The following is a 25,961-nucleotide window of genomic DNA, read 5'->3' as shown; positions in this document are numbered from 1 at the left end:
TTTAGTTGCTTGATGTGATTTAGATTCAGTTTGGGGCTCTCAGCTGCTGTTAGCGAGATGCTGTGATTGAGCTAATCAGCCCTGCTATGAACTGACTGTGGTCTGGAAGCTTAACAGCCTAAAGATTGCTGCAGGTACATAGTTCTAATTTTGGATCTGTTTTAAAAATGGCTTTGAGTGGATTTTCTTGTGTGAAAGGTGGCATACACATAATAATGACTCTGCTTTAATTCTAGTCTGTGTTTTTCTTAGGCCTAATATTAAGACTGATAGATCTTTTTAAATACAGATGTTCCCTTTTATAATTTCTGTATTTTCTTTAGCAGAAAATTTCTTGTGATGTAGAAAAAGTTGTAAACTTCGTGTTAGAATGAGAGCTGTGGGTGTGGAGGAGAGGTAATTGACTCACAATAGAAAAAGTGTTCACTACAACGCGAGATCAATACAGGCACCACAGCAGATTCTTCTATTATTTCTCTGTAAGTAGCATTATAGATGGCATTATTCTGGATTAAATCAAGTACAGCAAGTATAGAATTTTGATTTCAACTGTACTTCATTTCATTCTTAATGGAAAATACGATGGAGTGGCTTAGCTTCATCTGTATTTTTGCACTGTCGTATGAACTGCTAGACTCTGATTTTACACTGAAAGAGTTAAGAATCCATATTCAATTGAAATTCTGTAGGAATAGTGTGTATTAAATTTTAAGACTTCTTGAAAACCTAATTAGTTCTTCGATGACTTAGAGGCTTCACAGGTCTTAAGAGGTTCCACCATGTGTGAAGTTCTTGTTCACTTTGAACCTTTTTTAATAAAAGCAGGTATTGATTGTTTTTCTGTGCTCTTCTTACTCTTAGTCCTCTTTTTAGTGTAATATTTCAGAGAATTTTTTTAAAAGTTTTTTTCTCTTGAATGTTCCATAATACACTCAACATTAAAATAATAATTGCTCCAAATCCTTGAGGAGAATAAAAACTAGAGAGATCTTAGGGGCTAATGTGTGTACAATGTTCTAGTTTCTTGCTAATTGGTTAAGAATATACATCTTACTCAGGGCAAGTTCTGCTCTGATGTTTAAAAATTCAACAGTAAACTTTAAAGTGTAGAAGGAAGTGGCTTTCTTTATTTGTTCTTTCTTTTAAATGGCAAGAAATAAAATCCAAACAAGTATTTTATTCCTGCAAAATTTTATCATTTGATGATGCATTTGGTAATATACACAGAGTTTTTTTAAAGGCCAAATTGCAGATATACACCTGAGTGATGCATGTGTTTATTTCCTTTGTGTGACCTTTAATAGTAGCTTTATATGTTAAGTAAATGGAGTACAACAAAATTGTTGCTAGAGCTCTTTTACTTGAATTTTTATGTTTGATTCACATGATTCTTGCCTTATAATGGGTTTGTTTAATTCACTGGGCTTTATATCACTTGTGGAAGTTCAGTCAGGAGCTTGTGTTGGTGTGGCTGCCAGGGAGATCCCGTGTGTGTCTGTGGAATGGGCACAAAAGGACACCAATGTCATCTTGTCCAGCCTTTCAGTTACGGGAGCATATCACCTTTGTTTGAGTTCAGGTGAAGAGTATTAAGGTATGAATTCAGTTTACAGGAATTTCTTAATTTCCTTAAAAGTATGTGGGCCAGTCTTGTCCAAAGGAATAAGTTTTGCATTTTTAGTGCACGTGAACATATGTTGTGGAGCTGTATGTGATGTTTATTCTGAGTTGCCCTATTACATGTGTGAATCCTCAGATCTTCAGAATGCTCTCGTGCGTCTGGGAGGGTTGATATTTTTCTTCTGAACCTTCTTCAGTAATCCTTCCCTTATAAACTGAGATGTGAAGATATTTGATGCCTTATTACCCTTTCACAAAGTGTGATCTGCAAAATGCTTAAATTACATCATGTTGAAAAGTAATAGTACTTTTTGTGACTGGAATGTAAGAAATTCTTTCCCAAATATCATGTCACAGTTGTCTTTTTCAAAAAAGCAGAAACTCTGTTCTCTTTTTTGTTATTTTATATATTTAACAGAACAGGAAGAGCCTGTCTTGTATTAAAATTATTTGATAACTTTATAAATGGTAACATTTTTATTTTTAGTGGTTGAGCAAATCTGGGCACTTATACAAATTTAATTGTCTTGGAGTGTTGCAGTATGAACAAGTAAAGTCCAAAATGAAGGAAAGTCTGAAAGCTGTTGTTAGAGATAAAAGCCACATATATAGAGAACTGAATACAGGATCTAAGACAAACAAAGTTGCCACCCAAAGAGGCAATATGGTTAAATTGACTTGTTCTGGCAATGCTTGAGATTCTAAAATGCATAAGAGAAAATGGGATATCATAATTTGTAGAAACAACTTATTTGGTACATAGAACCCAAGGCTAAATTTCAAAATGTGCTTTGAAATTTTTAAATCAAATGATTACTTTTTTTTTTTTCATTACAGAAGAAACAGAAAGAAGAAAAATTGAGTTTTGTTGCCATTTCCTTTGAAGTAGTTTACTCTTCTTCTAACTTTTGGTTAAAATTCTCGTAAGTGAACAATAAAGTATGTGTGGGAGTTTTCTGGCGGTGTTGAACTTCCTGGTAACCTGTTTCTACCCTAACATGTGGCAGATTCAATCTTTTAAAGATTTTTAAAATGAGATTATTGGTGTTTAATGTAATTGAAACATGCATTTATTCAGGTATTTTTCTCAGATACTGGCATAGTACCTACCCCTGGTTCAATGAAGCCAGTAGTCCCAAAGCAGACTGCAGGATTTTATGCATCACCACATAGTGATAGCTGTTTTTTTTCTTTTATTACTTTTTTCCCCTGAAAAAAAATCACTTTTATTTTGTTGGTCTTTTACATACAGCCGGTCTCAGAGGTAGTAAATGCTTCGGAAGTGATGGGCTGCCTTCCCTGGCCCTTCACACAACACTTACTTTGGCTTTCTCTGATTCTTGTGCTCTCCTTTCCTTTCTGCCAGCATTGGTGCTGTCCTGGCCTGACAGTGAAATACTTCTGTGAGCAAGTCTGGCCAGAAACCAGTGAGGGTTTGTTATTTTTATGAGTCTGTTTTGTACTGGTTTCTTTCTGAGCAGGTTTACTGCAGTCCCTGGAACCCTGGTGCCAGTGTGAGGGAAGATGATGTGAGGCAGGCTGTGGGCAGTGGGGACAGTGAAGTGTTAAGGGAAGCAGGATGGCCTCCTTTGGGTGGCAGCCAGCCCTTAGCTGTTGGGAAGATAGGCTGTGTTTGCATACATAAACCTTGACTCATAAGCTGTTGTTTGGCAGGGGTTCCTGCATCAGAATCCCCTGCTGGAGATGGGAAGTGCTGCTGGCCTGTGTGAAGGCTGGCTCTGCAGAGGGGCTGTGCTTGCAGGCTGCCTGATGGGATGGGTCTGTTGGACGCTGTGCTGGCGGGGACTTAAAGAATCCTTCCACTTCTTATTCTTGCTCACCTGTAATATTAAAATTAGACTATTTGTCCTGTTTAATGTAAAATCATTCAATCCAATGTTCTGGTTAAATATCCCTAGGAATTGGTTCCTAAAATGAAGGTGTAATTTTTATAGGAATGACATTAGGAGACTATTTAGTGCTTTTGTAAAAGGAGAGACTTCTGAAACATCTTGGGAGGAAGAATTAAAGAAAAATAATTAATTATTGATTACCACTTGCTTTCTGACTACTTAGTTAAATGTTTTAAAGTCTGTAATACTGTATTATTATTGTAAGAAGGGTAATTACTAGGTAAGGGTGCTTTTGTTCACAGAAGACTGTCGACCATATTTTATTGGCTTTCAGCATTTTCTGGCTGTAACCTACAGAACTGCTGTAACAGCATACTTGGAGAAACAGCGACAGCAGATTTATTTTGTATTCCAAGTGCAACTTGTCCTCATTTAAAAAAAAAGGCATGAGTGCACTTTAACAGCAACAGGTATGTCTGTTCTGGCTGTTGGAGTATGAAGGCAATTTAAAAAGAGGTTACTTGACTATAAATTCCAATTCTAACTTTTTTGTCAAAGTTCTGCTTCTGGAGTGTGCATGGTTTCTAAGTGCATTTTATTAAGAGTGTTTTAACTCATGTAACACTTGTTACCAGAAAAGCATTGAAAACTCAGATTTCTATAAAAAGTGTGATATTTAGGATTTAAGCCAAGGAGAAATGTTATGAAGTTGAACCAGACTATGGAGTATTAAATGAAAAGCTAGCAGAAGAAATAAAAGAAAGATCAGTAAAGTCCTCAAAATGGAAAAATGTCATTGGTTAAGAAGTAAAGTTGGAGAAATCTCAACATCTTCACTACAGATGCAGATATTTCTGGATTCACTTCCACCAGAGCCAGACTCTGTCAGATTTAGTAGTTATTTTCTAGAATATAAAAGTAAGTAGTTTTTGTTTTAGTTAGTGGGATACTACTTTAAATTATTTTCATAATAGTTGCGTGTTTCTGCTAAAGCCAAGTTAAACTGTTTTAAGTATTCCTTAGCCTTTAAAGACCACAATGCTGAGCACAGCATTGGCTACTCCAGAAGTTACTTCTGCGCTGCTGATCCTCTAACAGTGTAATTTTGTTGTTTAAAGGTAGTCTTTCCAGGGTTAAAGCTCTAACAATATGGATATACTACCAGAAGAATGTTAAAATGTGGGTTGTTCCTGAAGAGCAGCAGAAAGCAGTAGATCAGCTGATGCCTTTTGATGATGAAGGGAGAAACCAGTGAATATAGGTGTCATACAGCTTAGTCCTTCCATGAGCTCTGGTGACATGTCTTAGTTCAAGGGGGAAGCACAGCCTTTCTTTTAAATAAAGGGAAAGAGTAGAAAGAAGAAAAACAAATGTTTTTGGGGGTGGAAGGTGAGCCAGGCTCCCTCAGACATCTCAGTTGCTGCAGTGCTGCTGTGTATTAGCACAAGGCCCATTAACATCAGGCCCCAGTCATCCTTCCACCTCGTTTGTTGATGTAGGAGACTGAACTGTATCATATCAGCTTTCCAGCATTGTGGGCACACCATCATTTACTGCCACTCACACTAAAGGAGCTGTCAACACAAAGCCTGCCTGCTTGCTTCAGGAGGCAGCTAACAGCTCAGGCAGCAAGGAGCTTGATTCAGCAAATATTTGAGCAGATGTAATGATACCTGGCACATTTAAAAACAGATTTCTCTCCTTTGTCAGAGAACATATTTTTTTCTTAATTTGAGAATGAGATTTAACAATACCAGTAAAAGCTCTGTCTAATTAGATATTGGAAGAAATGTCTCAGTGTTGAGAAAAAGGTTTCTTGTGGTGGATTTTTTTGAGTTTAAGGTGTCTCAGGGCCCTGCTAGCAGCACAGGCTGTGCCAGATCTCAGTTTGTACAGACTGGATTCTGACTTTGACTTTTGGAAGTAATGGAATTATTGAGAACTGTTGGTTTTGGACCTCTACAGAAGGAGAACATCTGGCAAGAGCCTAACTACATTCCAACTCTCTTATGGAGGGAGAAGCACTTGGTACAAAATGCATACTGGAAAAAGTAGTCCTTTACATAGCAGGCTGATGTTAACTTCCATCAGCTCAAGTTTTCATTCATATAAATGCAAGAAGAGATGCTTCTAGAAATTTTTTAATAGTTTACTTAAACCCCTTTTTTTTTTTCATCCATGCCTAAAATAATAGAAGAAAACACATTTTGCACTAGGCAGCTGTTTTACTGAAGGAAGAAGGTGCTCCCTTTCCCTTGGGCAAACTGGAAGACACTTCATTGTGCTGCAGGGCAAATGGTGGAGCCCTAATCTCCCAAAAGCTTCTTTCTTGATTGAAGATGAAGTATGGAGGATTTCTTCTTGATTTTTGCAAAAGAGGAGAGAAATAAGTGAGCCAGGTTCTAGTGAGTCAATACTGGCTATATTTCTTCTATTTTTTTCCACATCTAACTTAGAGCTATCCTACCACAGCTCTGGTTTAGGTGAGCAGATGTGCAGTGCTTGCATTTATCCATTAAGCATTCTTCCCTGTTTAAATACTGAGCAGATAAGCTTTGTTTTCAGAGTTAGAAGAGGGTGTTTAATGCTGAAATTTTCATACAATAAACACTTTTCTCCAGCTGTATTGGAAGAACCAGAATTCTTTCATGACAAACTTAAGTTCACACTACCCTGATGTGTAATTTCTGTTCTGCTTAGTAATGAGAGTTAATTCCTGCAGCTGAGTTAGGTGTGCTCTTTAGAACAAGAAAGTGTAAGAAATCATCTCATTGAGGATGTGCCTGTCTAGAGGCAAACTTAAAACCTTTCAGACTTCTTTGTATTCTACATGCTTTGTTTTATGAAAAATGTTAGTGCATTGTTTTAATGTGAGAGGCTGAGATGCCATGCTGCTGGTAAAAGAGTTCTGATTTCAGTATTGTAGGGTTGCCAAAAATCAGATACACAGGTACTGTGTACCGTGGCAAAATCTAGGTTTTGTTCCACATGCTTCTATGAAGTGGCTTGATCTAGATCTTCTCAAGTTCACACTCAGGCTTCTGTGATCTTGACAGTCTATCTGTAAGCATCTTGGTTTCCAGTCAGATTATTGTAAACAAGGAGTTACACTGGCATTCTCTTGGCTATACTGTATAGTATATTTGCCTTTATACTTAAGGCTCAAAATTCTGCCTCACTAAATTCCAATGCTTTTGTCTGATGCTTGATTTCTCCACTGATTCACCTTCATGGAATTGGAAAGTCAAAATATATGCTGTTTCTCAAAAACTTTTTCAGTTGGTTCCGTCCCCCCCACCACTGCTTGGTATGTCAGAGGGTCTCTTTTCCCTCGAAAGATTTTAGTGTAAAGGTACTAAAGATCTTCTAAATATCAACAAAGTAATTTAAATTTTTTGCAATTGTGTTACCTTAATTGTATGTGTAAAAAGATACATGGAAGTCATCAACACCATGAAAGGATACTGACCTCATGTTGATCTTGGAATTTGTTTTCAAGAGGGTCAAAATTTGCTGGACACCTTGTGATAAAGTAAATGGTTAAAAACACTTTTTCTTAACATTTTTAGACATGTTCTTAGGAAAGCTGTCACACTTGCTGTCACACGTTTTCTTTGCTCATGAGAGTTAGAACCTCAGTCACACACTGTGTCACTCACATTAGTTGTGTTCTGGTGCCTGAATTGGCAGTTTTCTGTACAATTGTGTTGTAATACAGTTGGTAGCAGTAGCTGTTGCCTGTAAGGCTGTATTAGAATATTTTTGGCCTGGTGTGTGCAGTCTTATGACACTGGCCTTGATTTGGTGTGTATATAAAAATATATATGTGTAAATATGTATTTGAAAGTGTGTGGTTATATAAAGCAGTTGAGTCATAACTGAAGTAACCACAGGAACATTTGCCAATAGAAAGGATTATTATGATAGCTGGTACTGTAGGGCTGAGACTTGCATGCTAGAGCTGCTCAGCCTGATACTCCATGGCTCAGCACAGAGAGGGGAATAAGCAGCATGATGCAATTTAATAGCAGTTTAACTGTGTGTGTTTGTGTGTGAATAAAAGCTCTGGGTTGTACCCCTGCTAAAGTCTTCATCTCTAAGCTGGTGTACTTTATTCACATTTGTAACCAGGAGGCTTCAAAATATATTCTGTGGCCACACGTGTAAATATTATTTGTATACTGGATAATTTATGGATATTAGCATTTTATTTTTTTTAGATTTTAACCTTAAATTAGATCAAAGAGTAATAGTAAAACTTGTATTAATATAGGGAATTTGGGGTGTGGGGGTGTGTGTGTGAAGAATAGCTTTACTGTATAGTGCTCTGAGCACCTCAGTGGAAAATTCCTTTTTTTAATAGTTTAAATACTATTTTAAATTGTTTTTGTCATTAACTTATGCTTGAACTACCTGAATATCTATACACAACTAACAAATGCTTGTTACATACAGTATTATAAATATGCTCTCCTCTTTGAGCAGTACCTGATGTACCTCTTCTGGCAAGATGCACATAGCCATGTGCAGTTTTCTGGTTTAGTACAGTTTGTGTGGGAAATGCCAGTTCCAATTTTATTTTGAGGGGGTTGTATTGTATTTAAAGTGTCCAGGTCATGCCAGGTCACTTGGTGTGTTTGGGGACATGATTTAGAGTCTAGGAAGCCAAGAATCTGAGGAAAGAGAAGCAGGTAGTTTCTGATATTTCTGTAGGGGCAGTGCTCTTACAGGAGTTAATAACCCAATGTTGTTCTTAGGGAATCCACAGGTCTTATTGCAAGAAATGAATAGGGTTATTTGTGAAATCAAGTTAAAAGTAGTTATTGCCTTTTTTTTTTAATAGCAAATTATATTTAGCTAATGAGTTGAAACAAATCTAAAACATACTTAATAGTTATACAGGAAGTGTATTGCCAGTACTGACTTTTGATGCTAATAGACACTTTTAAAACAAATTCAGGCTTTTCTTCAGTTTTCCTGAACCAGCAAGATTTTTTTGTTTTCTGTTTTCTTCCGAATTCGTACAATGTTTTTTGTTGCTTTGGAAAAAGTTTTTTGAGCATACACCCCAAAGTTTTATTCTTCCAGAGAAAATACTGTTCTTGCAAATAATTTTCTGTATGAAAGTATAGGTTTTACATACAGGGAGAATTCAATTTGCTGATATATTAAGTTACAACTAATTTTTAATACCTGCCACTGCCAATATTGGTCCAAGTTTTAGTTATTGTCCAGGTAAATTGTGTACTTGCTGTACGTTTTTCCAACTTGAATAATTTTGTTCTTCTGAAGTTTTAATTGTGATTTCCTGTTCTATAGCTAGAAATTAACTTTGTATAGCATATCTTCTGACTATTATTCAAATAATTTCCACCATGACTGGCCTAGTGGATATTTGTTCTTTGCTGTCAGATAATCATGCTCTGGGAATCTCCGGGATAAACAGTGTTTCAAAAATGAAAATGAATTTATTTACCATTATTAATAATCACAGTGGATATTTCAAGCAGATCTTACAAACTGATCTTTGCAAAGATTAATATTCAAATGGAAGCCAGTGTTTTATGGGTACTAAGTGAGGTAACCAATGTCCCCTCAGGGTGCCTTCAGTCTCTGCAGGGCTTCCTTGCACTTTTTAAATGCCTGCCATTAGAGGCTGGTAGTTAAGATCTCAGCTCCCATGGTCATGAACCTCCTGGGCAGGTGGGGAAATATATGAAAACTGATAGGTAAGCCCAGGAGAAATCTCACTTTTACACTGCACAATGGGTTAAGGGTTCAATCTGTGACAGCCTGGCTCACTACAGGGAGCAGAGTGAGCAGCATTGTGCAATTTAATAAAATTATTTGGGAAGTTTCCTGAAGTCACTGTAAAGTCCAGAGGAGGTACCAGATGAGAGACTCAAGGTGGTGTTTCTATGACATATCTGTAGCTCTTCCATGAGTTTTTTCTGGAGCAAAGGTACACAGAAGGATGCTCTGCTACTCCCACTGGTGCCCCTGATGAGCAACTCTGTTACTGGGGAGAACTTTGCTTTTTGATCTGAAGGGATCGGGGGAAACTTGGTATCTGTATGCTGGAAGACAATTAGTACATTCTTCAAGAAACAGTCTGCATTGAGAGAAGTTCTTATTCCCCTCCATTCTTGTACTTCCTCTTTATTTTCCTTTATTGTGGAAAGTGGATGGAAAGTTCTTTATTTATGTAGTTTGAAATGAAAGTGGTTTGTCTTTTACCTAATTACTATGTTGCATCTGAATTTATCCCAATGACACATAAGTGGTTAGACTATTGATAGGTTGCCTGCCTTTCATTTCTCTTCTCAATTTGATTAATCTTCTCAGTTTTGGATATTTTAAGCCTACCATGTTGTATCTATTGTCAAAGCTGCTTTTGGTTGTGAGGATCATTCTGTTCCTCTTGCTTGTCTGTGTTTTTTTCCCACTCCCTGAGTAATAAATGTGTGGAACTTTGTCTTGTCTTTATTTATTTATCTGACTTGTAAATTTTGAGTTCTTCCTTAGAAAAGAAATTGTTTTATTATATTATTGAAAATATTACATCTAGTATAAAAAGAGAAAGTTTTAATTGAAAACAACAAGAAGAGGCTGAGAACTAGTCTTAATCTATTGAAAGTTAAAATATTTGAGTACAATATTTCTCCATCAAATATTACTATTTTCATCCCCTTACAAGAAAGTCTAGACTTAAAATATAATTTTGGGTAATAATTGGAATCATACTTCACAATAGACTTTTGCAATATGTGGCTTAATGGTAGATTGATATGTTTGTGCGTCTGACATGCAAAACACAATCAGTGCTGTTATGGTTTGTACTGTAGGTTTTTTTGTAATTGATTTCAGATGTTGAATCTTATCTGAAGGAATATCATTACTCTGAAACAAAATTGGATAAAGAAGCCATAAAAGATAGAAACTCATACCTTGAGTACCTAGTATAACCATCTACAATGTGATTTTTTTTTTGTCAAATCATTTATTTGATCAACATCATAGCAGATGGTAACCCTATAAAGTATATTATGGTGTTTACACGAACATTAGAGCCTGTGTCTCTTGAAATAAGTTTTAAATATAGTCTTCTTTGTCTTATGCCAGCAAGAGCAACCTTCATTTCAGTTTGATTGTAAGATCCAATTTTTTTTTATTAGATGAATGTTTGGATCTGTTTCTTCAGAATGAACACATATGTTGAAATAATGAGGCAACAGGTTTCTTCAGGTTTTCTTCTAGAATAGCTTGAAATGCTCACATAAAAGTGATGTTAAGCAAAGCCTGTTTAGAATGCAACGCATGAAGCCAGAAGGCATCCTCCTGGCTTGGCCGGGTTTCCCGGAGGTGAGTCTGGAGCGAGGGCACGCCGCGTTTCCTGCGGGCTGGCCGAGCTCCGCGTTTGGGCTGCGCTCCGTGCGCTCCGCTGGCCGGCCTCAGCAGCGTCCTTGCTGGGACACACAGCCAGTGCTGTGGAGGCGCCCCGGGAGCCAGCCCAGCCCCAGACTGCCAGCTGAACCTGCTCAAACAAACATCACACTTAGTTACTCCCTAATTAAACTGCAGCATATGTGCTATAGAAGTAGTCAGTTTTGATTGAGAACTATGAAGTATGAGTCATTTCAGTTACTTTCCATCCTCAATGCCTACTAAAAAAAGGAAGTTGTGGTAGAACCTTGTTTTACTCCTGTCTGCATGAATGCATGTGTCTGTGTTTTTTGACCTTTATAACAACATAGTTCAATTTCTACCTTTTTTTCATTACGTACAGAGGCTGAGATACTGCAGCCTCACCCTGCTTGTTTTTCAGTCAGCTCTGATAACTGTCACAGCTTTCCTGTGCTCTTTAACATCCATGATTAATTAATGATGAATTCATTCATGATGAATTAATGGATACTGAAATTGGTCAGTGCATTGCCTTGTGGAAGGGGTTATACAAAGGTGATGATCCCCCTAGTTCCTCTGTTCTCTTTTGCCTTTTCCAGGATAACACTAGAACTCGTTTCATGACACTTTTGCTTTGAGCCTTTATTGAATTTATTACCATAGATGACTCCCGTGTTATTTCTTACCAAGTGTTCCCCACTTCAGGCGCTTTACATTTAGAAGTGAATCTGATGGTCCTGGCTCAGTCATGCAGTTACTTTTGGCTTGTTAAAGTATGTGTTGTTTGTTCTTTGACCATCCTGCTAGGAATGGTCTAGGTCTTTGTCTCATCCAGCGTTTGGGTGGTTTTCATCTGTTACCCATGGGAAACACATTAGTGTACTTGAGCACCATGGTAGACACACATCTGGTTTCCTGGTTGAGTGTTGCTGGCTACCTGGGGCAGCACTTGTTTGGTGTCTCATGTTGATGGAGACCAAGGGCAGCAGAGATATCATTCCAAATCAAATCCAGATGTCAAGCAGCAAGTAAGAGTGCTGGTGTTCTGTGTGCAGTACACGATTCCTTATTTCTTGTAGTCTCCACAGAGCATTTAAAATGTGAAAGCATCTTCCTTATGTGAAAATTTTGAGCAAGAGATAGGTCTACATGTAAGCCTGTTTGGGGCTTATAAGAATGAAAAATCCTGCATGAAAAGGAGGAAAAAGACACCTGGCAGGAAAAAAGAAGTTAGCTAGAATAGTAAACTGTAATGGGCTTTTTTAGAAGAAAAGAATTCTGGGAACTAGTCAGAAATTAGTTTTCTTCCTTATCTAAAGCAGTTACATTTTGGTTTAGAGCAGTTTCTTTAAACAATTTATTTGCATAATTCAAATGGTAGAATTAAAATACTTGAATTTTTAGCTGTACATGTGCTGATTAAGCAGAACCATAACATAAGTCCTTATGTCCCACTGACTCAAATTTTCATATGAGTAGCATGTTTTAGTGATTACCATCTGAACACTCTATGCATAACCATTATCTAATCACATATCTCCTGAAATGGGTTGGTATAACCTACTGTATCTTAAACTTTCCCAAGGACTTTTGTCTTGCACTAAGATATTTTTCTTTTCTCACCCCATATATGTCTCTTTTGAAACGAAGGCAATGGAAGACTTGTTATGATAATGACTGGATTACTGGCACTGTTGTTTCTGGCAGAAAAGAGTCAATTGTGCCAAAAGATTACTTTTGCCTTTGTCAGTGCCAGCCACGACTCTTTACTCAGCTCCTGGACCAGTTACAATGAAACAACAACAATACTGTCAGCTGCAAAATGCAGTAAACTTCCTCAAACTGCTGGCTCAAGATAGTGGTGGTTTTGCATTTTCAAAGAGCCTTCTTCTACCTTGAGGATCTTTCCTGCAGTGCACAAAAAGTGTCTGTAGTTCTTATTTGAATGATTTACTGTACTTTCAGTTTAACGTTCCTTTTTGCAGGCTGTGACTGTCAAAATGTTTTTATAGCTTCATAAAGCACATTTCTTAAGGAAATAATTATTAGAATAGTAATAATCCATAGGCAGTTATTTACAGTATTAGTTTACATCTGATTTTGCAGTATGGCCATAAGAGAAATATGCATGCAAATTTTATAGTTGCAATATAAAGTTAAGGTTTAGAGATGATTGTATGGAGTAGCTTGCACTCTACTCTTATTTATAAATTGGGACACTTAGTTCTTATTTATAAATTATGACATTAAAAACTTCATAAATAGTTTATAGTATATATCACATAAAGAATTTATGCTTTATATCAAAATTCTTTATGAGAAAAGTTTGTGTGACAGGAAAGTAATGAGTTGCATTTTGTAGGCCAGAGTGCTTCGAAGCCTGCAGTTTAGGATGGAAGCGTTCCACATATGACAAAAGAATGTCTTGTGCAGCAGATAATCAGGAACCTCATTGTTAGAATAGTAGCAGCCTTATCCTATATGAAGGAATTTGCTATAGGAATTCAGGTGCTTTTGCAATTAGCTGTTTGGGAATGTGGTTTAAAGGTGATTTGACCGATTAAATTTGGATAGAAATTGGGTAATACATGGGATATATATTCTGATACAGTGTTTAAAGATCTTTTCCTTCCCTTTTCTCTTGTGAGCTGTACCCTGGATTTGCATAAAGGGAACTGATTCTAAAAGAACCGTTACAGAGTGTAAAAAATATGACTGTTTTAGTAGTGCAGAGACCATGATTCTCTGTGGGTTTTTTAAGCCATTGAAATACAACCAGTCTGTCTTGCCTTTTTTCCCCATTATGCTAAAATAGCTTTTGTGTCACATAAAGGCCAAGCAGAGGAAATAATTTTGCACGTCTTACAATACTTAAGCAAGACACAAGAGCAGAGAGTGGATAACAAGTATGTGTTTCACAGTATGTGCTGCAATATTTCAGTGCTTGCTTGAGATGCAGATAAATCGGGCTGCTCAAAGAGCCATGATGTTCACATCGTTGTGCTTGTTTTGTTACTCATGCTAATTTCTTATGGATTGGGTTGGGCAGACAGCAGATTGGCAAATTTCTTGGCTTTTTATGCTCCTGTTTTCAGCAGCTGCAGGTGTCCAAATGAACAGGTTCTTCTGTAGCCAGCTTAATTAATAAGGAAGCTGTTCATCTGAAGTTTTGCTTTTAGAAACACTGCTTTAAGTATATGAAAGCAGATGAATTTACTTAGAGTGTATGGAAGCAGATGAATATTTTTGCAGGTTGCATCAGAAAACATGGTTTTGCTATCATTTCTTACAGGTTTGTGTTTTTCTTTTTATTGCTAGGTATGGATGAGCGAACAGGTGCCACATCCTGGGGAACAAGTGGTCAGCCAAGTCCTTCATATGAGTCTTCAAGGGTAAGATACCCACCTAATAATTCATAATGAAAGTTCATGGGAATGTACAGAGTAAATCAGCAGATGATTTGGCAAAGCTTTTGAAGGAAAACTCCTTTAAGTGTACAGATTAGCATCTTTTAGAGCCTTTAATGACTTTGAGGAGATACAGCATCAATTTAGATTTCTAAGACTAAAAAATATATAGGCTTAGAATTAATGAAAATAAACCATATGTATGCTTGAATGATGAGCATGTATTTTATTTAACATATAATCAGAAATTAGAAGTCATGTTACTTAGGAGCAGATTTATTGGCAAAGTGTAGGGAACACTTGCCTCTCTGTTAACATTAACCAGCTATAGTATGTGCTGTGTCATGATGTTGAAGAGAGGCTTTTCTTTTTAAATACCTTCCTACTGTTCTCATTCCAGCCTCATCCATCCCATTTACTAAGCTGAAGGCTCTTGCTACTCTCTGATATCCTAAAATAACATGACCCTTTTCAAACTACATGCAATGGTTAAAGCAAGCTTGCCCCTAGTTACGTTCCCTTTCATCTACTCAGTTTTCTTTTTATGAATATTTACGCCCTAAAAGGACAATAAGCTAAGTGCATCAACCACATATACACAGCATACCTGATGTTCTGATTTCAGGGCCTTTGAGTCAGAGAGCTGTACTAATGCTTGCACCTTTGCAGCTTTCTTGTGCTGTGGAATGAAATGGGTAGGCTGCAAAACCTTGTTCAGCTCTCTGGGTGTTACTATGACCTCTGCCTTACTCTGGAAGACAGAAGTAGAATGGTTTCTCATGAATTCTTGATTTTTCCACTGATCATTAGTAAATAAATTATAATAAATGTGGAAGTACTTTGTGTGGAAGAAATGTTTCTGTGCAACATGGGAATTCCACATCCTTTAAAACGTTTTAAAACTTCCTGTGTAACCTGGGGCATGGAGCTGAACCTTCAAATACCTCCTCTATATTTGAAATGCAATCTTACTATGCAGCTTTATGTAACTCATATTTTTATCATGTGTTTCGTGTTTTGGCTCTCATTTTTTATGTTGCCAATTAATTTTAATTGATTATGAGTTAAGCTGACCTAACTGGAATTTGAGTTTGTAATCACAAGCTCAAATGAATCCATTGGCTGTGTGGCTGTATTAATCACAATTTTTTGTATGGTAGAAGATCAGCCAGCTTCAAATATTCAATATATTCAATATTCAAATAGTGTCAAGTCAGCAAGCCTTGTGTGTTAGTTGTGGGGTTTTTTTGTTTGGTTTTCTTTAATGAGGCGATAAAGAATGGTCATCTGGAATGTCATTTAGGTGACAAGAGTTTTCTTTTAAAGAAAACTCAATTCCTTTTCACAGGAAAATTTAATTCCTGTGTTCTCCCCAGAAAAGTGAACACTAGAAATATTCTCTGTATATAGAATTGGTAAAGATTAAGAGCCATAAATTAATTTGTCCTGTGTCTGGTATCTTCTGTAAAAAAAAGTAGAACACAGGAATTTTACTTCTGAATTCACTGAAAAAGCACTGGACTTTGTTTACCAGTTTAAATCAAGCTTGCATGCATAAATTTTTGCTATGATGTATGGTCTCTAGTTTTTGGTTTTCTTTCAACTAATGAGACAAATTACTGATTCAGGATTTTGAATAACGATAACTTCTGTCTACTCCTACATGTGCTGCTAGACCAGATGTCTCTGAGAAAGAGCAAAAATGAGTGTGTGGGTCTGTATTGTGAGAGTATAGATTGGTTTCTCGGAAGGCAGGGCAAATCATACGCAGCCTTTTACATTTCTAAGTTATTCCTTGTGTTGATTAACCCAGAGTTTAGGTAAGATGTAATTGTCTTACATGTTCAGCTCTCTAATCCAGTGCTTTCCCCCATTATTTCAATGTAGAATGTTCTTACTACTTGTTTGTTTACAGGAAAATGGCAGTCTTCATGGAAAAAGCTCAGACCTCTCTGCAGACATGGAAAAGTTGAAATCTCAAGAGGTACCACTTATTGTTTTTATATTGTGTGTGATTTTCAGCTTTTTTTTTTTTTTTTAAGTCCATATACAGCCTACTATGGAGTTTTCTGTTAAAGGTCTCAATGTAGTTTTAAAATTATTGAGAATGTAAAGTGTTGGCTCACTATTGGCTGGAATTTCCAAAGACAGGGAAAGAGAAGCAGTTTTCAAGTGAATAGAATTGGAATTTGGTGATAGTTTAGTGCATACCTGTTGAAGGCTAATGAAAAAAGATGATAGAATACTGGCTAAAGGATATTTTTCTTTCCCAAATTCTGCTGAAGGTCTGTTCAGTTCAGTTTAAATGGTCTGACTGTGGCCAGCAATGGTGCATAAGGAAGGAATCTAAGTATAGTGCAAATATTTTGCTACCTTTACTGTGTACTCTCCTAGTAAAACCTCAGCTCTTTGCTTAGATTTCCTGGACAGAGGAAATCTTGGACATGGTTCTTAGAGCTGTTGGCGGGCTTGCTCTCTGCTGTTTGTGAATTTTTCTGGCTTTGGTTACAGTTTTGGCAACAATTACAAGGATTTTGTGCTGAAACTTAGGGGGTTTTGTCTTATGTGTGCTGCCCAGTGATACAACTGATTGGCACTGTTTTCCTGTGTTCTAAATGGTTACTGAAACACTTCATAATTTTTACTCTTTTCTCTGCAAACACCTTTATTTTACATGCCACTTCCATGTTCAGCCAAGCTGAAGGATTGTCATCTATTGGTATCTGCTTGTATGGTCACTGCTCCTAACCTGTGGCTGGTTCTTGGTGCCACTCCCTGGATCTTTCTGCTCCTTCTGCATAATTTCAGAGTTAGGGTGATTGACTGCATGCACTAGTCAAGAGGAGGGGCTACCATACATTTCTGCCTCACATAATGATAGATTCATTCTCTGTTCCTTTCTTATTTTGTTGCTAAGTCATGCATTTTTAGATTGCTACTGAGTTGTGATGTGATAATGTTCTAAAAACTGTGCAGAAAAGTAATATTTTGTCTTACATTGCACCATAGTTACTACATTGTTATGACATTAAGTTATTTTTGAGAGTGTTCATTTTGTATTTATTTACACCAGATTTTATCTGCACTTTTATTACCAATTTCATGGAAAACTTGCTTTGCAACTTTGCACTAACTTTTGGTTCGGGTTATTTTAAAAAAAATTGCTATCAGCAAACTTTACTGTATTTGTTTATCCACTCTTTGATTTATTCAAGGAATTATTGAAGAGTGTTGGTGTGGGTATGGTTTTTTTTGGGGAATTGGGGAAAACATATTGGTGATTTCTTTTCACTGTGAAAACAAGATGTATATTCCTGTGCTTGGAGTTGGGTGTTTGTCATGGGCTTTAATCTTTTCATCAAGAATTAATTCAGACAAGAACCTTCTCTCATATGTGATAGCAGTTTATTTTATTTTAAGAGTCTCTGATAATACCTTATTGAAAGCTAAACCATTCTTACTTCAATAGTGTCTTGAAGTAACATTGCAGGCTAGGAATCCCAGCAGGCTTGAGAAAACCTCATATAGGAGCCTTGTCTTTTTATTACCTAATGCTAAACAGTGTTCTAACACTGAAAGAACAGCAGGTTCTGAATGTCTGAATTTGCTGTGATGGTCTTAGATTTGTGAAAAGGTACAAATGGAGACATTAGTGACTTCTGTGAGCAAAATCTCTTTTTGCATATGCCCATGTTCTGTTAGAAAAATGAATAATATGAAATTTGATTGTGGGGGCAAAGACAAAAGCAGGAAAGCTTTATTGTTTATAGGAATCATTGAGGAATGGCAGTTAGCAGTCCCTGGAATTCTGTGGCGTGCTGATGGCCTCCCTTATTCTTGAATTGTTGTACTGAAGTCCATATACAATACTGTGGACCAAGTTTGTTTCTTGTGGGGCTTGTTTTTCTTCCCAGTCTCCAATCTTGTTTTTACCTTTCTATGTGCAGCAGTGGTGGGTTTTCAGGGAATATCTTTGGTTGATGTATGCAAGTCTCTCCCTTACCTGAGTGATATAGAGCTACAGATATTTTTGCCTGTGTTTATAATGCCTTGAACTAGAAGAGGAGCTCTTAGTTTGTTTTGCAGAGGATGGTAAAGCTGCTTTTTCAAAGTCTTGCTCTTCTGAGCTCTTTGAAGCATAATCTGAGGTACTTGACTGGAGTGCTATGTCTTCTGCACAAAAATATATTGCACCATAATATATTGCCCTACAGCATTTGAAAGTTTTGTCTTCCTGTTGTGAGGTGATCCTGAACTTGGTAGCTTTCCTGTGTATTTGTGAGTTGTAATTTATAATGTAGCAGCATAGTCACATTTTTTGAGTAATTAAACTTTTTTTTTGGTTATAGTGGTTCTTGTGGTGTGGCTAATGATTGCTGTTTCGTGAGGAATAATGATCTGTGAGGTTTTCTTTCGTTGTTTTGGTTTTGTCATAACATAAAAGGAGCAATAAAAGGAGCAAGTCAGTTTTTGATCTGTTCAGATTGCAGTCTCCAAATCGAGCATATCTGAAATGTTTTTCATAAGACATTTCCTTGATGGATTTCCTTTTTATATATACACACATAATAATTGTAACTGTTAAAAATTTAGCATAAATTAGCTGAGGCATTTTTCTTCCAAAATCTGAACTGCGGGTGTTTCAAATAATTTACAACATGTACATTGCACTAAAAGCTGTGAGTGTACATTTTGACCTGATTTAGCATGAATCTAGTTTCAGTGCTGAGGATGCAGTTTATCCTTCTGTTCCTTTACATAACTCTATGTATTTAATTGAAGCCAGAGTGGAACTGATCAAGATAGCACTGTTAGATTAGAGGTTTTGTAGCATCAGGCAACAGGTTGTTCCCTCTACTGTATGTAAAATATGCAGACACGAGTTGGAATCTGAAATACTTTATGCCCAAATTATACTCCCTTCACCCCAAGTAGTACTTTTAATTTGCAAAGAAGTAAAAAAGTAGTAATGAGATAGCAGCTTTTGAAATAGTATTTTATACCTCTTAATCTCAGGTACATAACAAGAAGGGAAGCTGTTAAATAGCAAAACAAGACAAGAGGGACACAGAAACACAGTAAGTGTTATCAAGTCTGTTGTATTTGTGTCCTTTTTGTCCTCTGATTTTTTTATTTATTTTTTTTTTAATGGGGAAGGGAGGTTGTTTGGTGATTCTGCTCCTGGTTATTTGCTTTTCTTGATGTATTCTACAAGGTAGATGATGATTCACTGTGGAATTCAAGCCCAAATTAAATATTCCATATTCAGTGCTCAGGACACTTACAAATGCAGCCTAATTTGATTTATGAGCCGCATTTTTCAAAGCAAGTTGTATTTTCTAAATTCTGAATGATTTAGTCAGGTTTTCAAGTATCTTCTTTAAGCATTTTAAGCATTTGTTGTTAGTCTGTTGGCTATACTTGTATCATTTCATCTCCTGGTTTATAGCTTAGATAAGAGCTAGAAAAATCTGGTTTCCATCATATGAATTTTTTATTTCATCTATATTGGAGAAGTGGATCTTTTGGTTGTGGTTTTTGTTTTGTTTTTATTGCAACTACCTACCACATTGGAATTAGCATTGGAATCTGCTCACAAATTAGTTTTCCATGTGGCCAGGGAATTGTCCTATTGCATATCATGTTGATATTTGTCTCACAGGAGTTCAGAGAGGTGTAACGGGCTATTGGGTTTAGCTGTTTAAAATCAGATTTGTCACTCAGTAACTTAACTTCTTGGAAATGGATTTAGAGCTGGAAAAAAAGATGTTTATTAAAAAATAAATAACATTCAAAATAAATTTGAAAAAAGAAATAAACTGTGTTTTCAATTGTTCTCCATTCCTACGCACAAGGTTTTCGTCTGTTTCAACTTGATATGGGAAAAGAAGCTAATGAATAGTTTTAGAACTCTGTTACAAAGCATGTTCCTTAAGGTGACACTTAGTGGATACTTGTGAAAGCTCTCTTGACTTTTCCCAATATTATGTGAAATTTGGGGCAGTGATACCTGCTTTTGCCCTGCCATGTTGTAGCAGGTGACCAAATAACACAGAAAGCTCCATTTCTGTATTTAGGATATTGTAGTTGAATGTTAACACTTGCTGATGGTTACAGAAAGGGAATCATAATTAAAGCTAGAAAGTGGAGCTAGAAAGCTCCTTGTTTCTGGTGTGATTGGGTGGTCTCCATCAGCAAACTGCATTCATTCCTCTGTTTAGGGAGTATTGTCCAAGCTTCTTGTGCAGCTAAAGGAGATGGGGTTGAAGTCCTGGCTGTTCTCAGGGGGCTGGGAGGTGGCAGACATGGAGCCTGCAGAGGGAGATGTATTTATTTCCTGGCACAGGTCTCAGCTTGGTCCCTTAGCGTTGGGACTGTAGCGGGCAAATGAGAGTAACATGGATGAAACAGTGTAAGGAGTGTGGGGCAACTCCCATCGTCATCCACCTGCTCCAGACTTCCTGAGAGGATTTTGGTCATTGCTTGCAAACAACATTGTTCCCACTGATAGTTTGCTGCAAGATTGTTCACGATTTAAATGGAGTTTTGGCCGTGCCCTGTGCCAATGTGATGTTTCTTGATGTTCCATTAAAATCAATGAATATAGTGCAAGTGATCCTCTAGGCAAAAAGGAAGAGTACTCTTCTCTGGATGTATTTTTAGCTTGCCTTAATTTTTGCAACATTCTTCCTGATCTGTGTGTTCAGTAGACCAAGCCAGGTTTTTGGCTCTCTAGCCTTTCCTCTAAGAGCTGTTGACAGATACATAGATTCAATGACTAAAAATACTCTTCTTTTTCTTTCTTTTTTTTTTTTTAAAGGTTGTGTATTTCTGGAATTATTCAGAATCATAGAATCCATAATCTTTTAAATTCACTAGGACATATTGGTACGGCTTTTGTACAGAGCCTCTTGTCTAACCTTCAGTCAGTGACTCAGCGCAGTGTTCCTGGATGTAGTCAGTCTCTCTGGTCTGTCCGTCTGTCTCTCACCGCCTCTGCATCTTGCTTTCTTTCCTTACTTCCCTTCCCCCCCACCCCTTCTTGTGTTTTTTCCCTTCTTGTTTGTCTGTAGAACTTTCAGATTAGTTTGGAGAGCCAGATAATCCAAAATAAAGTGGATTTTAGCAGCAGCTTCACTCGTTCATTTACACATTAGTCATTTGGATGACTGTTGCCTGATTCATAAGTTCATTGCCAAATTTAGCTTGCAAGGGACCTCAGTATTCCTGAGCTTTAAACAATTAATATTTGTTATTTAAAGTCAGCCAAACTATAAAACTCAAGGAATTGAAAGCAGCATTCATTAAACTTAATCTTTTGGTCTGCAGCCACGTCAAACTGTGAACTCAACCATTCATTTTAGTGGAATTTTAATGTCTTAAGTTTAAAGGCAGTAATTGAGCTATATTGTAAATTGCTAAAATGCAAATACGTGCTTAGTGATCTGGCAGCTTGGTTACGAGCCTTAGATTTTGGTCTGTTCCCAGGGACTTGTGTAGGAGAGGGCTTGGGGCTAAGGGAGGAGAAACAAACAAAACCCCTGTTATCTCTAGTCTAGTGGACTTGAGCAAATGAAATACTGTGGAGCAGTCAATTGTACAGGGAGGACAACTCAATGAGTTGAGTATGAACTCAAAAAATGCACAGGAAAATGGTGTGCCATGTAGTGACAGTGTCTTCTCCATTTTTCACATTTTACTCTGAAGTGGAAACAAGATGTTGTGGTTATTTAAAAACAAAACAAAAAACCTACAACTTGATTTAGGGTCAGGAGTACAGTTTTGTGTATGCATGGACAAATGCTGATGTGACTTTGGAAAATAATTGCTAAGGGACAATAATTTTTTGTTTTTGAAGGGGAAGTAAATGGAAAAGGATTAATCCCACAAAAAACCTGGAACCAGTGAAATGAGAAAGGGGAGGGACAGTGAACTGGGAAAGGTTTTTGCCTTGTTCTTAGGTGACTTCTGTAGTTAAATTTAACCAAAATGACAGAACTGTAATGGTCATTGAAAGACATTGAATTTTAGGAGGTTAATTACCACTTTGTTTGTAAAATGGGGCATAGACTCATTTTGTCAGGCCTTCTCTCATAATTTGGTAGGACAAACATGCCTGGTAAGCAGTGTGTTTAGTCTGGGTGTAATGGGTTGGGGATTTTTTCCATTTTGTCTTCTGAGTCTCCTAGAATTATACATTATGTGAGATAATTTTCAGGTGTCCTGTGTAAAAGTATTCATGATTTTGTAAATAGTGTCAGATTTTTGATTAGTTTGGCTGTGTTAGCATCCCTGTGCTCGGAAAATCCCATTTCAGACAGAGCCTAAATCACTTGGGCACTTGGGGCCTCTTACCCAGAAGAGGTAGGAATGAATGTTACAACTGTGGAATTTTTAAATTGGTGGACTTTGTTTACTGGAATGATTAGAGAACATCACTCTAATCCAGTGAAATCCCTGAAAAACTAAGAAAGAGCATGCAATGTTGAGAGTGCCTTCACTACTCAGTTAAATTGCAGTACTAATTAGTAGTAGTCTTTCAGCTACATTTCATCATAGGTATTATTAGTAGACAATACTTGTTGCTTTTATTTATCGGACTTGGTCTTTCTGATCACAAACATTCAGTCAGACTGAGATCCAGGGAGAGGCCTGTGCAAAGTGAACAGTGACAACATTACAAAATGCTGTAAGGGAACAGTTAACCCTATTTGCACTTTATTTGGGCTGTAACAGTACAGAAAGAGAAGTTTTGTCCTCCTTTGGGAAAGCTAAAACTTGCTTTTGTAATAGTTGTGTAAGAGGTTGGAACAAGCAAGACAGTTTTGAGTTTACAGCTATGTCATCGAATCATATTCAAAATCAGTTTGCTTTTTGCAAGCAGAAAAATGCCCTCAGCTATCTGCAGTCCCTCCAGAACAAAGTGCTTAAAATAGGAAATAAATTTGTCCAATACTCCTATTTTGTAGACTTTTTGCCAGTTATTTGCTAAACACCCCAGGTGTGCGCTCTGATGTACAGTAATCCATTGGTAGGTTTGCTGAGGAGGCACGGAGGCAGAAATGAGCATGTGTATTCAGCATGGAATGTCTCTTTCCAGTCTTTCTGTGTTAAACGTGCCCTGCAGGTAACAGGAGGTAGAAATGCTTCAAAGGGCTTTGGAAGACCGCCTGTGGTCCAAAGAATGACCTCACCAGCCAGAATATGTACCATCAAATGGCTCTTCCCAAGAGGGGAGAGTAACTTTTGGCATGACTCATTAGTTCCTTTTTCTGCTTGCAGTCTGTATCAATCCAGCTATATTTAAGTGAGCTTCAGTAGATTAGTCTTCAAAATTGTCAGGAACTGGGATTTCCTGCTTTTGTCAGAAAGGAAGAATGAAATTTGGCAGTATGTATTATTGAGTCCTGCTTAAACATGGATTTGAAAAGGGGCTCTGATAGAATGTCATGTAAATCCCTCCCTGCCATCTTCTGCTGCTTTTGCTACGAGGGATGGGTTCATGTGCCAGCTGATTGTGTCTTTTCTTCATTACTCAGTCACACAAGTGGGGTGTGTCTTAAAAGCCACTATCCTTCATTGGTGTCCCAGACTTTTTAAGGCTTTCAACTGTGTTCTTCTTTGAGCAATAAGCATATGTTGTCGATTTGCACGATTGTATTCGTTAAATACATTTTTTGAGCTTTGATTGTATGACTAGAAGCTTCCAGTAGCTTTTCAGAAGCTATTGGAAGCTTCTAAAGTTTTATTTATGATTGGTTGCAACTCTTCCCAGTAGTAGTACTTTGCTGTTTACTCTGTAGGTTAACAATACAGATGCAAAAGCAAGGAATGGTAAGAGGAGTGCAATCTTATTTGAAGTACAGCTTAAATGTGAAGAATGCTCTGAAAAAACTGTGTAATTTAAATCACTGTCCTTAGAGCTCTTCTGATTTTTCTTCATTTGCTTTTGTGAATTGCAAAATCTGTTAAATCAAAACTGCACGTGTTCATGGTTATTTTATATTCCTTTAGTGGGGGTGAGTTATTTGTAGGAATCAGCCCAGGGTTTCTAATCCCAAACAGAGCTCTGTGGCCTGAGTTGATAATCCATAACTGAATACTGAGACTGAGTACCAGGCATGGTAGCCAAGGTAAGACCTCTTTGCATTGGTCCACTCTCAGTGAAGGCGTAGGTTACAATTTGCACTAGTGTGAATTCTCTAGTGGCAAATAATGAAATGCCTGATACAATTAATTTTAGAAATTGCATAAAAGTCCAGAAAAGACCAATTCTACTTAAAGGGCTTGCATATCCCTTAGTACATTTTCATCCTGTATACCAAATGTTGTTTTCAATGGCTTTGGTGTTGTGAAGGATAACCCTGAGTATTTTCCAGGTAGACTAATTAGTTGATTGTCTGGTAGTGTAGAAGTACAACTTGGATGCTATGGTAATTGGTTGCAAGTGCATTCTGGGAAATGGAGAGGGTATATGAAAAGAACATGATGTCAAGTATTCTTCACAGGAATTTTGATGATAGAAGGAAGAATACTAATTTTTGTGTAAACCACCCACCCAGTTCTCTAATTCCTCTATTTTGTGAGGGGATATGCAATATTAACATGGGGAGGACCATTAAGAGTCCTGTGCATTATGTGGATTGTGTTGCATTATGTGCAGCTGTATATTAAATGAGTCTTACCTGTGCTATATTTTCAATACTTATATTAGTTACTCTGTAAATATAGATGTCTTAAAGATTGCAGTTTCTGGGCCTTGTTTGGGCACCACTTGCTTAATATCTGAGATACGGATCCTCTTTTATCACTGATAGTGTCCTTTATAGTTTCTTTCTTTTAAAAATAAAGTATAGCTAAAATCTTAGGGATAAAGTTTTTAGAAAACAACCATGATAAGGAGTAAGAACAGAGACGCAAATAAAAAGTACCTGCTTAGGAGCTTTGGTTTTGGTCCTGTATTTGCAAATTCTTGTTTCTTTATTCAGCAGATTTAATTTCTTTCTTGTTTCATTTCAGCACAAAAATAAACCACATGTGGTGACCTTAGCTAGGAGCCACTCCATTTCCTCAGCAGCTGCTGTTCCACGCTGCTTGTCTGACAGACGGGGCTAGGTCATGCTTTCCAGAGGACACCCTTGTGGTCATAACCAAGTTGTAAATGTCACTAAGATTGTTTCTGGATGCCTATCACAAGTGTATCGGCGATTCTGAGGCAGATAAAGTCAGCCAAAGCTTCAGTGGGGAGCTGGGTCTCCGGAAGGATTGCTGTGCCGCCGAACAGCAGCAGGAGTGTGACACGCATCCATAAGCAGCAGCAGTGCTGTGACAGTTCTTTAGCCCTCACTTAGCAGCCCTTTGGTAGAACTGACAGCACGCCTGCAAAGATAGGGAGGCCTGTTTCAGCCCCATTAATGTTGTCTTGAATGTGAGCCTGCGGTCTGGAGAAATGATAAATGTTCAGTGATTGATGATTTTATAGTCCCAGGGCACTTGGGATGGTTTCTGGTAGCTGTGAACAATTTTCCCTCCTCTCTTAATTAGGCCTGAGCTTTAGGTTTCTGAACGAGAAGTGACTAAGTGTGAATTGTAGGATAAGGTTTACACAATATTTTTCAAAACTTTGGCTACAAAGGAAGTACAATTTTGAGTGCCAGGTCTTTCATGTTTTGTACAG

The 25,961-nt window shown here is 37.3% G+C and overlaps 1 protein-coding gene across 4 annotated transcripts in view; it reads left to right on the top strand.

Annotated features, from left to right (window-relative positions):
- The window catches only part of TCF12 (transcription factor 12), a 158,977-nt gene that overhangs the window by 27,650 nt on the left and 105,366 nt on the right, over window positions 1-25,961 (top strand). For all 4 annotated transcript variants that reach the window (XM_084213765.1, XM_084213763.1, XM_084213764.1 and 1 more), the window contains exons 4-5: window positions 14,196-14,269; window positions 16,200-16,268. In XM_084213765.1, coding sequence (XP_084069891.1) covers window positions 14,196-14,269; window positions 16,200-16,268 — 143 coding nt within the window. The remainder of the gene's footprint in view (window positions 1-14,195; window positions 14,270-16,199; window positions 16,269-25,961) is intronic.

This window comes from Fringilla coelebs (genome assembly GCF_963513975.1).
Source record: "Fringilla coelebs genome assembly, chromosome: 12".
NCBI lineage: Eukaryota > Metazoa > Chordata > Aves > Passeriformes > Fringillidae > Fringilla > Fringilla coelebs.
The sequence above is the reverse complement of the archived record's forward strand: the minus strand, read 5'-3'. Positions and strand labels throughout refer to the sequence as shown.